The sequence below is a fragment of the Myotis lucifugus genome, unplaced genomic scaffold (genome assembly GCF_000147115.1).
Source record: "Myotis lucifugus unplaced genomic scaffold, Myoluc2.0 scaffold_585, whole genome shotgun sequence".
Taxonomy (NCBI): Eukaryota; Metazoa; Chordata; class Mammalia; order Chiroptera; family Vespertilionidae; genus Myotis; species Myotis lucifugus.
Window position 1 is genome coordinate 140,451 of NW_005871633.1, and position 12,790 is coordinate 153,240.

At 58.5% G+C, this 12,790-nt stretch overlaps 4 protein-coding genes across 13 annotated transcripts in view; 3 read left to right on the forward strand and 1 right to left on the reverse strand.

Moving 5' to 3' along the window:
- Nucleotides 1-1,940, forward strand: part of CLIC1 (chloride intracellular channel 1) — an 8,761-nt gene extending 6,821 nt beyond the window's left edge. Inside the window, exons 6-7 of the mRNA XM_014446898.2 lie at nt 478-697; nt 1,548-1,940. Coding sequence (XP_014302384.2) covers nt 478-697; nt 1,548-1,709 — 382 coding nt within the window. The 3' untranslated portion in view covers nt 1,710-1,940. The remainder of the gene's footprint in view (nt 1-477; nt 698-1,547) is intronic.
- A 325-nt stretch (nt 1,941-2,265) lies between these two features.
- On the forward strand, nt 2,266-5,475 carry DDAH2 (dimethylarginine dimethylaminohydrolase 2). 6 transcript variants are annotated; one of them, XM_006104600.3, is made up of 7 exons: nt 2,266-2,476; nt 3,310-3,672; nt 3,757-3,856; nt 3,988-4,061; nt 4,204-4,323; nt 4,834-4,983; nt 5,162-5,475. In XM_006104600.3, the coding sequence occupies exons 2-7, from the start codon at nt 3,376-3,378 to the stop codon at nt 5,276-5,278; spliced, it is 858 nt and encodes a 285-aa protein (XP_006104662.1). In that variant the 5' UTR covers nt 2,266-2,476; nt 3,310-3,375; the 3' UTR covers nt 5,279-5,475. The 6 variants fall into 6 exon arrangements, with proteins under 6 accessions (XP_006104662.1, XP_023601616.1, XP_023601619.1 ...); XM_023745848.1 differs by having other exon boundaries at nt 2,342-2,476; nt 3,310-3,856; XM_023745851.1 differs by having other exon boundaries at nt 2,342-2,476; nt 3,314-3,856.
- Nucleotides 5,476-5,773: 298 nt separating this feature from the next.
- MPIG6B (megakaryocyte and platelet inhibitory receptor G6b) lies at nt 5,774-10,023 on the reverse strand. 4 transcript variants are annotated; one of them, XM_014446934.2, is made up of 7 exons: nt 9,266-9,711; nt 9,016-9,111; nt 8,516-8,866; nt 8,285-8,375; nt 7,932-7,972; nt 7,717-7,796; nt 5,774-7,591 (listed from the first exon to the last, which is right to left on the reverse strand). In XM_014446934.2, the coding sequence occupies exons 2-7, from the start codon at nt 9,107-9,109 to the stop codon at nt 7,487-7,489; spliced, it is 762 nt and encodes a 253-aa protein (XP_014302420.1). In that variant the 5' UTR covers nt 9,110-9,111; nt 9,266-9,711; the 3' UTR covers nt 5,774-7,486. The 4 variants fall into 4 exon arrangements, with proteins under 4 accessions (XP_014302420.1, XP_014302421.1, XP_014302422.1 ...); XM_014446935.2 differs by having other exon boundaries at nt 7,717-7,815; XM_014446936.2 differs by lacking the exons at nt 9,016-9,111; nt 9,266-9,711 and adding an exon at nt 9,978-10,023.
- Nucleotides 10,024-10,219: 196 nt separating this feature from the next.
- On the forward strand, nt 10,220-12,790 carry LY6G6C (lymphocyte antigen 6 family member G6C). 2 transcript variants are annotated; one of them, XM_006104607.3, is made up of 3 exons: nt 10,220-10,378; nt 11,941-12,051; nt 12,517-12,790. In XM_006104607.3, the coding sequence occupies exons 1-3, from the start codon at nt 10,327-10,329 to the stop codon at nt 12,729-12,731; spliced, it is 378 nt and encodes a 125-aa protein (XP_006104669.1). In that variant the 5' UTR covers nt 10,220-10,326; the 3' UTR covers nt 12,732-12,790. The 2 variants fall into 2 exon arrangements, with proteins under 2 accessions (XP_006104669.1, XP_023601621.1); XM_023745853.1 differs by having other exon boundaries at nt 10,241-10,378; nt 11,869-12,051.

A 12,790-nucleotide genomic window follows, 5' to 3' on the forward strand; every position in this document is an offset into this window, starting at 1 on the left:
GCGTTGGACTGGAAAAGTCCCGGGTTCGATTCTGGTCATAGGCACTTGTCCAGGTTGTGGACTCGATCTCCAGTGGGGCATGCAGGAGGTAGCCAATCAATGATTCTCTCCCATCATTGATGTTTCTATCTCTCTCTCCCTCTCCCTTCCTCTCTGAAATCAAAAAAAGAAAAGAAAAGAATAAAAAAAGAACAGTGACTCTAGATCCAGACTACCTGAGTACAGATCCTCCTAGCTGGGTGACTTCGGGCAATTCATTTAACCTCTCTATAAATCTATTTCCAGATCTATAAAATGAGCATAACAATACCTATTTTGTGGGTTGATGTGAGAATTAAATGAGTTTTTGTATATAAAGTGCTTACAATAACAGAAAGCTAACTGCATTAGCTATTGTTAATTTGGACTGGCCTAGCATTAGTATTCATCCTCTCACCCCAACCTGCCCCCTGAACCTTCTAGGATTGGACTGTGTCAATCATTTGATGCTCTTGCCAATGCCCTCTCTTGTGCAGACCTGGAGAAGGGGCTCCTGAAAGCCCTGAAAGTTTTAGACAATTACCTGGCATCCCCCCTCCCAGAGGAAGTGGACGAGACCAGTGCTGAGGACGAGGGCATCTCTCAGAGGAAGTTTCTGGATGGAAATGAGCTCACTCTGGCGGACTGTAACCTGCTGCCAAAGCTCCACATAGTGCAGGTGGGTGGCCACGGTGGGAGGAGAGGATGGCCGCTGGGATGGCTTCCCGTGACCACCACTGCAAAGGTGATTTCTTTCTTAGGGCGGTTTCCATAGATTGCTGCTAATAGTAAATGCCACCCCTTCCTTCTCAGCGGTCATTGCCCACAAGACTGTTGCTTGTGAAAATTACATTCCAAGATACAAGCTGGGTGCAAGCCGGCTGGCGGAGAGGAACACATCCCAGTGTTACTTTCAAGAATGCTCTTCCTGCCACTGGCACTGCCAAATCCCCAGGCCAGACAGGGCAGGCTCTTCCTACAATCAAAGCTTTAGCTCCTCATAGCTTCGGTTTCCACCTCCGCTTGTGGAAGATGAAAACTGTTGGTTCCCATCTTTTGTCACAGCCTTAAAGCTATGGTTTTAGTTTGTGAAATCTGGGCCCGATGTCCGTCTGCCACAGAGCTGCGTATTGAACACTGAAAGGCAAAGTGGTGTGATGATTAGTCCTTGCCCCAAATGAAACAAAGAGAAAAGTCGCTGTGGAAATTTCAAGAGAAAAATTTAATCGTTTGTAATTTATAGCTCAATAAAACCAAGAGGAGAAAAGTAGTACCATTGGAATTGGTCTGAAAAGGGGCTTGTTATCAGTAAGTAGAGAGGAAAAGTGAAGACAGTATAGGACAATAAAGAGTTAAGAAAGCCGATTGGAGCAGATGATTCACGTGGCAGGTAAGAATCATAGGAAAAAGAGCTAGACAGTGGAGACTTAACGCCTGGACAAGAAGGCTGGGATAAGAGAAAGACCGCAGCGGGGCAGCCCACTCTGGCTTCCCCGAGGCTAATGTCCGCTCCTCTCCTCCCCGCCCAGGTGGTGTGTAAGAAGTACCGCGGCTTCTCCATCCCCGAGGCGTTCCGCGGAGTGCATCGGTACCTGCGCAATGCCTATGCGCGCGAGGAGTTCGCCTCCACCTGCCCCGACGATGAGGAGATCGAGCTGGCCTATGAGCAAGTGGCCAAGGCCCTCAAATAAGCTCCCTCGGGGCGCCCTCGCCCCCTCCCCTCCATTTCCCCCCACAAGGCCCCGGGTGGTTTCCCTTGGCTACCCAAGGGACACACTCCAAAATGCCCAGTGGGCAGTGAATTCTGGAGACTTGTGCAGGACTGCCTGGGGGGTGGAGGGAAGGATGGGGGATCGTGGGGGGTGGGGGTTGGGACTGATTGGTAGGACAATGTATTTCAGTAATAAAATACAGAATGAAAATCTAGTGTTGTGATCACACAAAGGGGGCTTGAAATGTGGGAAACCCGAATGCAGGGTGGGTCGGTGACCTTGAGCTCCGGGTAGAAGCCAGGAATTAGAAGAAGGGTGCTTGCGGTGATTTGGCCATTTTTACTGCTAGTCCATTGTCGCGTTGTCTCGTGGGTCCGTGCTGCGTTTGCTACCCAGCCTGAAGGGGCGGCCATGTCTGGGTGGGCCTGTGCAACGCTCGCCGGGCGGGGCCCAGTTCCGAGAAGGGGGGCGCAGTCCTGGCGGAGTGGGCGCGGCGTCGCGGGGCGGCTGGGCGTGGCCTGCGGAGCCCTGCCCTGTCCCGTTTAGACAATGCCCTGGAGCCGCCAGACCGCCGAGCCCCTGCCCCACCGGAGCACTGGCCCTCGCCTACCCAGGGACTCCTCGCAGCCAAAGCTCCAGCCCCCAAGGCTCGAGGAGCGGGGCTCTTCTCCGCCAACTCTGTCCTCACGGGGGTTGGGACCCCAGCCGAGATCACAGAGCGGCAGGAGCGGGGGTGGGCGCTGGAGGTGAGTCTGGAGCGGGCGGTGTTCCCCGGAGTGTGTTGGGGCCGGGATCGGGGTACCGGGCCCGTGCCAGCGCGGACAGAGTGCGGGGCGTGGGGGCGGCATTTGAGTTGCGGAGCTGAATGGGGTGGACTTTGGGGAAGATAGAGCGGGAGGGAAGGGAAGGGTCCCGGAGCCTGGAGCGGCGCCCGCCGCACGGAACCACGCCCCCCGTTTCCCCGCCCTTCGGATTTCTTTTGGACGCTCCCAGTCCTCCGGGACGCGGTCTGGTTCAGGCTGGGTCGCGCTGGGAGCGGAGTGCCCCGCTGGGTGGAGACGATATTTAACTCCTCCTCGCCCCTCTCGCCCTTTCTCATTTGGCCCCTAGACTTCCATGCCCCAGGCCCTCTCTCCCCAGCTGCCTCCTGCCCCACAGCCCTAGTGGGTTCCTCGCCGCACTTCGGGTCTGCACGGCTCGGAGCCGCGGAGGGTTAAGGGGGCGGGGCCGCTGCATTTTTGGGGAGTGAGCGCATCCTAGCGGCTGCCAAGAGGGGCACCGGGCAGGAGCCTCACGAAGCCCCGGAGCAGGGGCAACAGGTGTTTTGGAGATTACGGGATCCTGCTCTTGCTCCTCGGACTCCCCCTAAAGAAGCAGATCGCCACGGTGCGGGCGTTGGGTGGGCAGCCGAGGAAGGTCTGGAAGGGGTGGAGAGGAGAGGGAGGGGTGCCCCGGCGGCCGGAGGAAGACCCCGGGTTCTCAACCACCTTCCCACGCCCTTCTCTGCGTTCTCTCTCTCTCTCTCTCTCTCTCTCTCTCTCTCTCTCCCCCCACCCCCACCCCCCGTCTCTTCTCCCAGACAGCTGAAGTAAAAAGAGGAAACTGAGAAGTCAGCGCTGCCGGAGGGGGCGACTGTGTGGATGGGATGGGGACGCCGGGGGAGGGGCTGGGCCGCTGCTCCCACGCCCTGATCCGCGGGGTCCCGGAGAGCCTGGCGTCGGGGGAGGGTGCGGGGGCTGGCCTCCCTGCCCTGGACCTGGCTAAAGCACAGAGGGAGCACGGGGTGCTGGGGGGTAAGTTGAGGCAGCGATTGGGGCTTCAGCTGCTAGAACTGCCTCCTGAAGAGTCGCTGCCGCTGGGACCGCTGCTCGGCGACACCGCCGTGATCCAGGGGGACACGGCCCTGATCACGCGGCCCTGGAGTCCTGCCCGCAGGCCAGAGGTGACGCCAGGGGGCGCGGGGGGCATCCGGGCTTCAGGGAAGAAGTGGGGTGGGAATGTCTCGGCCCGCTCCTCTCGCCCTAAGGTGGATGGAGTCCGCAAAGCCCTCCAGGACCTGGGGCTCCGGATTGTGGAGATGGCGGACGAGAACGCGACGCTGGATGGCACTGATGTCCTCTTCACGGGTGAGGCCGGGTGCCCATCCCCGGAGCTTGGCGCAGGGAAGCAGGGTTTGGGAGACCGGGCCATCGCGGGTCTTGTTTCCAACTCATCCCACCCACCCCCGCCCTTGAACCTCTTGGCCTCCGGGGCGCAGGCCGGGAGTTTTTCGTGGGCCTCTCCAAGTGGACCAACCACCGAGGAGCCGAGATCGTGGCCGACACGTTCCGGGTGAGCAGCGGGGCCAGCCTCGGGGAGGGGTGCGGGGTGCCGAGGAGGGAGAGACTGAGAGCAGCTGGCGGTGGAGGGAAAGGCTGAGGGTATTCCCCCCCCCCCCCCCCCCGTCCCTGAGTACGCCCCCTCGCTCCCCTAGGACTTCGCCGTCTCCACAGTGCCGGTCTCCAGCCCCTGCCACCTGCGCAGCTTCTGCGGCATGGGGGGTCCCCGCACGGTGGTGGCGGGCAGCAGCGACGCTGCCCAGAAGGCGGTCCGGGTGAGCAGGGGCGGGGCCTGGGCGGGGCCTGGGCGGGGCTCGGCCCAGGGACGTGGGCGTGGCTATGGGCCGGGGGGCGGGGCTCCGAAAATGAGCCCCAGCCCCTGCCCTCAGGGCGCAGTTCATCTGTGAAAACACGCGAGAAAACAAGGAGGTCTAACTGGGCAGGGCGATGGGAGATCAGGGAACAGAGTCGGTTTACATTTACACGGTCTCCCAAAAATCCCCAGAGGGGGCATCTGAGCTGTGATGTGAAGGTGGTTGGGGCCCATAGGTGGGGGCCGGAGAAGGGGAGATGGGGCCAAGAGGTTGCAGGTGGAAGAACTGCATGTGAATCTGTGGTGGAAATTAGCACAGGTAACCCAAGCACTTAAAAGAGTGACTCCCAGTATGTGCTGTGTCCTGATTATTTCACCAACTAACAGTCCCCAGCACTCAGCCTGGGAGGGCAGCCAGGCCCGGGGTGCAGAGGCTCTGAGACTTGAATGCTGCCTCTTTCCTCTACACCAGGCCATGGCGGTGCTGACGGACCACCCCTACGCCTCCCTGACCCTCCCAGATGATGCAGCCGCTGACTGTCTCTTTCTGCGTCCTGGGTTGCCTGGTGTGCCCCCTTTCCTCCTGCACCGTGGAGGGGGGGACCTGCCCAACAGCCAGGAGGTGAGGGGGGGCGGGCAGAAGCTCCACCAACAACCACCAGAGAAAGGCATCTCAGGCCTTCGTAGGAGGAGGAGGGAGGGAGCCTTACCTGGAAGCCTGAGTGGGACCGTTCTGATCTGGCTGCAAGGGGTGTGTGGTTGTCTCACTCCCATCTCCCCATCCCATGTCCTCCCTGCAGGCACTGCAGAAGCTGTCTGATGTCACCCTGGTCCCTGTGTCCTGCTCTGAACTGGAGAAGGCAGGTGCTGGGCTCAGCTCCCTCTGCCTGGTGTTCAGCACACGCCCCCACAGTTGAGGGCCTGGCCTTGGGGTCTTGGCTGGTCAGGGATAGGGCAGTATAGGGAGTAGAAGGGGAAGGAGGATTAGACAAAGGATGGTGAATAGTGGGAACAGGGTCCCAAGGTAGGGGGAGGGCATAGTGTGGGGAAAGGAGAGAGATCATTGGGTGAGTCTTCTCTCCCAGAACTAATAAAATAGAACTGACCTTTCCGACTGGGCTGTGGCTGCTGTTTTACTGGGGCAGAGGGACAGGGGCAGGGCTGAAACCTGAGGTTGGGGATAGTGAGGGAAGGAGGCCTCTTTCATTCCTCAAACCCTCATCAGGCACTCGCTGACTCATTGCCCAGCCCTGTGTCATAGGTGCTCGGGCGCAAGCATGTACAGGGCAGAGGAGAGAGAGCATAGGTGGATTACTTGCTGAATTTATCTAAAGCTCAGATGACTCAGAGGTTGGTAGATTACTAACCCACCCATCGTTGTTGATAGGAAGAAATAACACTTGCAGAAATACTCATTTTTGTTCACTCATTTACTGAGGCTTAGCAGTGCTATGAAAAGGGCCATCTCCTGATATCAGGGAACTCACAATTCTTGAACATTGTTTTCAAACAGAAAGACAGGTTGTGATGGAACAAGTCACAGAAGGCTGTTGCTATGAGAGAAACAAGGGGACTCCCAGGGCATCAAAATGTATGCAGGGTGGCAAGGGATCGGGAACGGCTTCCAGAAGGCTGCACTTGAACTGAGTCCTGAGGATGAGTAAGAACTAGCCAGGCAGGTAGTGGAGAGGAAGGAAAAGTGTAATCCATGAAGAAGGCATCTTTGCACCGGACAAAGGCATACAGCACTTGGGGCCTGTGGGCGATTTCTCCAAGGCTGGTGTGTGTATGTGATGTGACAGACATAAGCCTAGCGAGTAGACAGAGTGCTGCAGTTCTGTGTACCCAAAGCCAAGGCCCCTGGGCCCAGGGCTGACGCTGAAGGAAGGAAATACTACAGATATGAAATACAGGCTGTCAGAAGTAAGTTAGTATTTGGGAAGGATCTACCTGCCTTCAGGGAGGAGGGCAAGGGAAAAAGGATGAGGTGGGTTTCTGGGTAATCCAGGAAATGAGCATACAATTCAGGTGGCAGTGCTGGGCATGAAGAAGGGTGTGGATTTGACAGTGATGTTAAAATAGAACAGAAGGACTTGGTTCATTGTGTGACAGGAAGGATGCTGCATGACTCAGTTTCTGGCCTGGGCAAGAGGGTTGATCAAGAGGGAATACAGAGGAGGATTGAGTGAGAGGTTTGGAGATGACGATGAGTTTTGGACATGCTGTATGACAATGTGTAAGGCCAGATAGACAGGGATGTCTGAGGGACAGTTTGGAAATCCCTCAGCTGGCATCTGAGCTGGAGAGTTCTGGGTGTCATTTGCCAAGGTGAGGGCTGAGGCCACTGTGGACAACTTCCCAGAAGAGGAAGATAAAGGGACAGACCTAGAATGGTGGGGAATACCGTGGCGGTAGGGAGAAAGGAAGAGGAGTCCAGAAGGAAGACATCAGCATTAATGAAAAACAGCTTTGCCCTAACCGGTTTGGCTCAGTGGATAGAGCGTCGGCCTGCGAACTGAAGGGTCCGAGGTTCGATTCCGGTCAAGGGCATGTACCTTGGTTGCGGGCACATCCCCAGTAGGGAGTGTGCAGGAGGCAGCTGATCGATGTTTCTAGTTCTCTCTCCCTCTCCCTTCCTCTCTGTAAAAAAATCAATAAAATATATTTTTTTTTTAAAAAAAGAAAGAAAAACAGCTTAAAGAAGGGAGTAATCAAAAGCCAAGCCAGATGAGTGCTAAATAATGTCTGCTGGGCGTGGCCATGGGAGCAGCGTGCGGGAGAAGAACATGGAGGAGACAGGTGTAACCCCTGGTTCAAGGAGCTTGACTGGAAGGGAGGGAAGAGATGGAGCGACTCTCTTGGAGGGCTGAGATGGGAAACGGGTCTCGGTGAGCTTTAGAGAGGGCACCAGTGGTAGAGGAGACATGGAGGGTATAGGAGGCGGGGGAGCTGAAGGAGCAAGATCAGTGGCAGAGACAGCCTGGAAGCCAGGTCTCCTGACTCCCAGTCTAGTGCTCATTTCTATCCTATGGTGCCTTCATTTCCTGGGGAGAGTCGAAGAGGGAGAGGGTAGTTCTGGAGAGCTGGAGCCCCCAGCTTGTGAAGTTTGGAGTAAGGGCTTTCCTTCAAACGACAACCGCATAGATGGTGGAGGAGTCAGCAGGGACCACCGGGGGCAGCCGGCAGGGCTGGCTGAGGGCCACACGATCCAGGTCTGCGTAGAGCAGGCTCTGCAAGGTGGGGAGGAGGGCAGTGTCTCGGAAGTCTGATTCCTTAGCAATCCAGGCCTCTGTCTCTCTCGGTCCAATTTTCTCAGGGATCCTGGCCGGGGCCCCTCCCATCCCCAAGCCCTCACCGACTCCTGGTCCAGGTCCCCCGCAGTCTTGGGCTCCTCGGCCTTTGCTGGTCTCTGGGGCTCGGCTTTCACTCGTGGGACTATGTGAGGGGGACAGAGCTGAAGGATTGAGAGAAGGTGACCAACTTGTCTGCTCCCTGCAAGGGCTCAGACTCGGGAATTGCGGGGTCGGGATGTGCGGGTAGGAAAAGGAAAAGGGGTGGGGTTAGGCTCACCAGGTCTGGGGAGTGGCCGCGGCGGGCGTGGGGGCGAGCGCCTGTCAGGGATGTGGAACAATCATCGTCTTTAAGAGCCACCAGTGTTGTCTCTCTGGTTCTCGGCGGCTCCGGGCCGCGCCCACCACCACCCTGCGACTTGCAGGTTCGGTCGGCAGGAGGACGCAGGCTCCACCCCGCGGGCGGTTCCCTCCCCGCTCGGATCCGGCCTCAGCGGAGCTTCCCCAGCCAGGGCTCCACCCACCAGCCGGTGGCCTCACCCGGTTCTCCAAACCGAACCACACCCCAAGGCTCCAGATCTGGCTTTTGTCTTCGGAAACCCTCCCGCCTCTGGCCGCGCCCCTCGAGCTCACCTGCGCTGCCACCAGACCGCACCCAACGCTCCTAGTCCCAGCACCAGCCCGGCGCCCAGCAAGAGGATCAGGAGCTGCGGATACACGGACCCTGGGGGAGCGGGGAAGGGCGTGGGCAGCGGTTCGAGGGCACACAGCTAGCTCTCCCTCTCAGGAATCCCAACCAAGGCTCCTCTCCCCGTCGGGAGGTGTCCGCTTGAAGTCCCCCTGCGCGCGGGGGCTTCGACCTACCCAGGCTGGGCCCGGACCCCCTGCAGTCGGCCGCGTCCCCCAGCACGTGGAGCACCGTGTGGCTCTCGTCCTCTTGGCGGCCCCTGCAGATGAAGGTGCCCGAGTCCCCTGCGCTCAGAAGCAGCTCTAGCCGCCGGATACCAGGGTGGTCCAGGACTCGTAGGCGGCCGGCAAAGGGCTGGGCAGGAGACACGGTGGGGGTCCCGCTCGAAGACGCCCACAAGATCCGGCGGCGTCCTTTGGGCAGGCCCTTGCAGGCCGGGAAGCTAGGCGCCCAGACCCAGCGGATGGGCTGGGAGACCCCTACGCAGGAGAGATTCACCCGGTCCCCGGGACGGCCGTCCAAGGAAACTAGGGGAGGCAGAGGCGGGGGTGGTTAGGGCAAGTCCACAGGCGAGGAGACTCCCCCTCCCCTCCCCTCCCTCCCCTCTCCCACCGTCCTGGGTCTTCCCACGCACATCCCGCTCCGCAGTCGCCCCCGCCCCGGGCCTCAGACTTGCCTCGCTCATGCTGATTCCCCAGGGACAGCTTGCCCCCGGGGTCCCCCTGAGCCCTCCACAGCAGCAGCAGCAGTAGCTGCAGAACCAGGGCCATGGCTGGGATGTGGTGGGGAGAGGAGGCGAGTGAATCAGCGGAGGAGACCGGAGGGAAATGGGGGGGGGAGCGGGGGTCGGCGGGTCTGGGGGCTCTGATAAGAGGGGGCGGGCCCCCAGCTGCCGGATCCCTCTGGGAGCACTCAGGCAAGCTCACCGCCCTCAAACAATGCTCCCTGGCTGTGCGCGGCGCTCGGTCGTTGGCGCAAGCATTTCCCAGGCTTTCACTCCTGCAGCCGAGCAGGTCGGAGCATCACGAATTCTGCATCCCGGCCGGGTTCAAAACCTGCCTTCACCACTGCTGGCTGCGTGCTGTGGGCATCGCCTAACCTCTCTGGGCCTGTTGGCTCATCTACAAAAGCACCTGCGTTGTACAGGATTGTGAGAACTAAATGCGTACTCCTCAAACGCCCAGGACAGGGCTGACTCACGGGAACACGAAGTACTTTCCACTGTCTCACTGTCTGTTCTTACGGAAAGGGCCCCTGCCTCCTGCCTCTGTGCCCACGCGGCCCCTCAGCCACGCACCGCCCAGACCAACAGGTTTGATTGGATGGCCCTGGAGTGGGTGCACCCGCTCCGCATCCAGGACTTCACCGGCCTTCGCTGGACAGCGCACCTGAGGCCCGCCCAGCCCAGCCCAGGCCTCTGCTGCTGTGACATCACAGACACCCTTGGTGACACCACAAACCCAACTCCTTAATCCTGTGGCTGAGCAGTGGCTGGCAAGACCAAATAGGAGCTGAATTGAGATTAATTTGGCTCTTTCCATCCAAAATCTCTGCCCACATGTTCTACCAGTGGCCCCAGGGATCCAAAATTGGCAGTCGTCTTGGGCCACACTCATTGTCTATTTCCCAGGAACCAACCAGCAGCTGCTGGGGGCGGGGGCCGTAACATTGCAGGGGCCTTCGGTGATGCCTCGGGAGAACAGAGGACTGGTCGCCGGGAGGAGCACCTTCCTCTGAAACCAAGAACCAAAATGGCTCACCTACATTCCACCCCAATCCTGCCCCACCTCCCTCACCTCTCTCCCCTCCCCCACTCAGTCCTGTTAGTCCCTCCCCACCATAATGGGGAGGAGGGGCCACCAGAGGCAGGGAAGGGAGGGACTGTTGGGAGTATAAATGCGAACAGGCCACCCAACTCCCAGAACTGGGTCCCCTGAAATCTGCTCTGTCAGCTGCTGCAGTTGCTACCATTCTCAGAACCCTCACCATGAAAGGCCTTCTGCTGCTCGCCTTGTCTTCTTTGCTGTGCTGGGTCTCAGGTAAGCACCTGGGGCCCCAAGGACCTGGTTCACCCTGCCCCACCCACCACCCCACATTACCCACTCCTCAGGACCCCAAGCACCCCTGGCCCCAAATGGCTGAGTTCTGTGCTTCCAGAACCAGGTCTCCCTGTGACAGGATCCTGGCTCCATTCTCAAGGACTCATGTTCCCACCTCCAAGACCCACTCTTCTATCAAGCCAGGGTTCCAGGTCCCCTTTCCCCAGTCCAAGGTGCCCCCTTCTTGGGCACCCTAATACCAGTTCCCCTGCCAGCCCCACTCCAGTGGAAAACACACCAAGATGCAGCTTACCTGCTTTCTCCTCTCTCCGCTGCGCTCGGCAGGGCGTCCTCCCAGAGCCTAGGCACCCCGCCTGGGGCTTCTTTGCACCCCACCTGTCATCTGCTCCATCAGGGACTTCATGCTTAGTCCCTCGAGCAGCAGCCTTTCCTAGATGCCTCCTGCTCCTCTCGGGGGCACGTACCCCCAGGGACACAAGCTTTCTGGAAGGTGCCAGTGACTTCTGAGAACCTTCTAGGGCACCAGGGAGATTTCCCCAGCCTTCTAGGGAGGGAATGCCAGGCTTGCTCACCCCCAGGGTGAGGGGCAGTCACAGACTTGTTCACCCTTGGACCAAATCCCTCCTTCACCAAACCTTGCATGCCCAAACCTTGAATTAGCTGAGGCAGAAACTCTGGGCTGCCACCTTCTGCTCCCAGGCGGAGTCTGATCTGTCCCCCTGATAGTATTCCTTTCTGCGGAGAGCTCCTGGGGGAGAGGATTCGTTCAGGTCGGGGCCTCTTCCCACGCGCTCGGTGGGCACAGGAGGTGAAGAGTAAATTGCTAAAGCTGGCCGCACATGGCCTTCTTGCTAGCTTCAAGCTCCAAGCCGTTTCTGCATGTGCTGTATCCTCCATGATTTTTATTTTTATTTTTTAAATGTATTTTTATTGATTTCAGAGAGGAAGGGAGAGGAAGAGAGATAGAAACATTAATGATGAGGGAGAATCATTGATCAGCTGCCTCCTGCATGCCTCCTCCTAGGGACCGAGCCCACAACCCAGGCATATACCTTGACTGGAATGGAACCCGGGACCCTTAGGTCCGAAGGCCGACGCCCTACCCACTGAGCTAAGCTGGCGAGGGCCATGATTTTTATTTTGAATAGTTCTTCCTATTTCAAGTCTCTACCTGTGAGCTCCTTTGAATTCTTTCATCTTCTTCCCCACCACCTCTGTCCCACGGAATCCTCACTTTGCATCTAGCCCAGCCCCGTGGTGTTGTTGTTGGTAGCATTCCCCTCCTGACTCATCCTCAGGTGGAGTGCAGTGGAGTGGAGAAAGGTAGTTAGGGTGTGGGCTGTTCACAGCAACAACTCCACCCTCACCCACTTCCACTTTTTCTCTATCACTCACCTGCTCTGTCCCTCTCAGACCAAACCGGTCAGAACACCTACTGCACTGGTTCTTCTCCACCCTTACCCCCTAGCCCCCCCCCCCCTCGGCTCAGCCCCAGGTGAGTCAGACACCCCATCACCTCAGCCTGATTTGTGTCTTCCCAGCTGACATTCGCTGTCACTCCTGCTACAAGGTCCCTGTTCTGGGCTGTGTGGACCGGACGTCCTGCCGTCTGGAACAAGGACAGAAATGCCTGACAACAAATGTGTACCTCGGTAATCTGCCCTTCTTTAGCGGGGACCAGGGCCGGTGGGAGACTCTATGGCTGAGGCTGAGGCCCAACTGGGGCTAAGGCTGAGCTGGAACAGAGAATGACAGCAGTGAGAACTATTGGCCAAAAATTATCACATACCAGGCCCCATTCTGTGTCTCTACATGGATTGTTTCAATTCATGTTCATGACAACCCTATGATGTGGCTGTTATTATACTGAGGAGACAGCCTCAGAGAGCGGCAGTAACAGGTCCAAGGCAGCCCAGCCGGCCAGTGACAGGTCTGGGACTGGGTGAAGGGTGGGGTCTGGAAGTCAGCAGGAAGATGAGACTGAGAAGAGAGAAAGAAGGGGAAGGTGGGGCAGAATTGGGAGGAAAGGAGGCTGAGTGAGTGCATGGGGTGGGAAGTGGACACAAGCATCCCAGGTGCCCATCCCAGCTGACACCACTGCCCACTCCTACCCCCAGGCAAGATGTGGGTTTTCTCCAACCTTCGCTGTGGCACACCTGAGGAGCCCTGTCGGGAGGCCTTGAACCAAACCAACCACAAGCTGGGCCTGACCTATAACACCACCTGCTGCGAGAAGGACAACTGCAACAGCCCGGCCCCTCGGCCCGCCCCGGCCCTGGGCCTGGTCCTCCTCGCCTCCTTGGCTGGCGTTGGCCTCTGGCTGCTGCACTGACACTCACTCCTCCCCCTGCCTCAGCCTGAGCCTCTCTCCCTGTGTCTCCGGATCCCCTG